General features: G+C 40.2%; 1 protein-coding gene across 1 annotated transcript; it reads left to right on the top strand.

Annotated features, from left to right (window-relative positions):
• Positions 1-512: 512 nt before the first annotated feature.
• On the top strand, positions 513-1,442 carry OR4F71 (olfactory receptor family 4 subfamily F member 71). The gene has a single exon (NM_001390417.1). It carries the CDS (start codon positions 513-515, stop codon positions 1,440-1,442), a length of 930 nt encoding a protein of 309 aa, NP_001377346.1.
• Positions 1,443-2,091: the final 649 nt, after the last annotated feature.

Below are 2,091 nucleotides of genomic sequence, written 5' to 3' on the forward strand. Positions count from 1 at the left end.
AGTGACATAAAAGAATTCAAGACACATAGTATGTGCCAGAGATGAGGTGAGGTTAAGAAATGACACAACTTGAATGGCTGAAGGATTGCTTTATGAACAATTTAAAAATGGAATATGTGTGTTCTGGCAAAGGACATTTCTACCTCTTCTTTTTCTCTTTGTGGTGCACTATACCACTGTCCCTTCCCCTCCAAGTCTGACTATGGACATCTACTGTGTTAGCATGTTTGTTCTATTCTCTTATTTATAGATGAGTAGTCCTGGAGGCTGTGGTGAAAGGAACATTGCACATGGAAGTGACTCAACTACTTTAGATGACCACAGGAAAAATGCTGTTTAGTAATTATATGGTCCTGAGAAGGAATTGAGGAGATTTATAGTCTTTGGAGTGTGAATATCCTTGAATAAGTGATTATTATATTTAATAATATAAAAATTATTAATATTTTAATTTCCTTTTCTTTTTCTTTAGTTTCCTTTTCAACATTCTAACTGATATATCAGTTCATGGAATGAATCACTCCATGGTGTCAGAGTTTGTGTTCCTGGGACTCACCAATTCCTGGGAGATCCAACTTCTCCTCTTCATGTTCTCTTCTGTCTTTTACATGGCCAGCATGCTAGGAAACTCCCTCATTGTTCTCACTGTGATGAGGAACCCTCACTTACACTCCCCCATGTACTTTCTGTTGGCCAACCTCTCCATCACTGACCTGGGAGTGTCTTCTGTAATTTCTCCCAAGATGATTTACGACATTTTTAGAAAACATAAAGTCATCTCCTTTGGAGGCTGCATCGCACAAATCTTCTTCATCCATATCATTGGTGGTGTGGAGATGGTGCTTCTTATCACCATGGCCTTTGACAGATATGTTGCCATATGTAAGCCTCTCCACTATTTCACTATTATGAGCAGAAAAATGTGTCTTCTGCTTCTTGTGGCTGCATGGATAATTGGCTTTATTCACTCTGTGGTTCAACTGGGTTTTGTTGTAAAATTGCCAATCTGTGGCCCTAATATAATTGATAGCTTTTACTGTGACTTTCCTCAGTTCATCAAACTTGCCTGCACAGACACCTTCAGGCTAGAGTCCATGGTCACAACCAACAGTGGATTCATATCCCTGGGATCATTCTTCATATTGATTGTCTCCTACATTTTTATCCTCATCACTGTTCGGAAACACTCTTCAGGTAGCTCATCTAAGGCCCTCTCCACTTTGTCAACTCACGTCATGGTGGTGATTTTGTTCTTCGGTCCTTGCATCTTTGTTTACATCTGGCCTCACTCCACGTCACACCTAGACAAATTCCTTGTTGTTTTTGATACAGTTCTCACCCCTTTTTTAAATTCAGTCATCTATACATTGAGGAACAAAGAAATGAAAGTGGCAATGAAGAAAGTATGCAGTCAATTTATTATTTACGGAAGGATTTCTTAAATGCCCAAAGTATTATAAAGTCTCTTTACTGAGTTGGAGTGATATTATACTTCTATTATTAATATTGGGAGTTTTCAAGTACTGTATTCACGTTTAGATGACCCAGATTAAAATAATATGATTCTTTTACAAATGTTAACTGAGAAACCATGTCACTGACTATGGTTGGAGGAAGTATATGGTGTGGTAAAAAGTATCTTCTGGAGACGGCCAATTGCTTGTTTTTCAGGAGACATTATCTGATGGATTTACTATGGTCTAGACTTCTAGACAGTCCATGGGGTTGCTGAGAGTCAGACACGACTGAGCAACTTCACTTTCACTTTCATGCCTTGGAGAAGGAAATGGCAACCCACTCCAGTGTTCTTGCCTGGAGAATCCCAGGGATGACGGAGCCTGCTGGGCTGCCATCTTATGGGGTCGCAGAGTCAGACACAACTGAAGTGACTTAGCAGCAGCAGCAGAATTCTAGACAGAGGATGAGATGGTTGGATGGCATCACAGACTTAATGAACATAAGTTTGAGCAAGCTCGGGAGTTGGTGAGGACAGGGAAGTCTGGTGTGCTGCAGTCCATGGAATCACAAAGAGTCAGACACTACTGAGCAACTGAACTGAACCGAAACTTCAAAATTGTCTCTTCAGTGTCA

Source organism: Bos taurus, chromosome 10, assembly GCF_002263795.3.
Source record: "Bos taurus isolate L1 Dominette 01449 registration number 42190680 breed Hereford chromosome 10, ARS-UCD2.0, whole genome shotgun sequence".
NCBI classification, from domain to species: domain Eukaryota; kingdom Metazoa; phylum Chordata; class Mammalia; order Artiodactyla; family Bovidae; genus Bos; species Bos taurus.

What these genes read in the sequence shown, in the direction of transcription:
- OR4F71 (NM_001390417.1), top strand. Translation starts at nt 513, where the DNA reads ATGAATCACTCCATGGTGTCAGAGTTTGTGTTCCTGGGACTCACCAAT.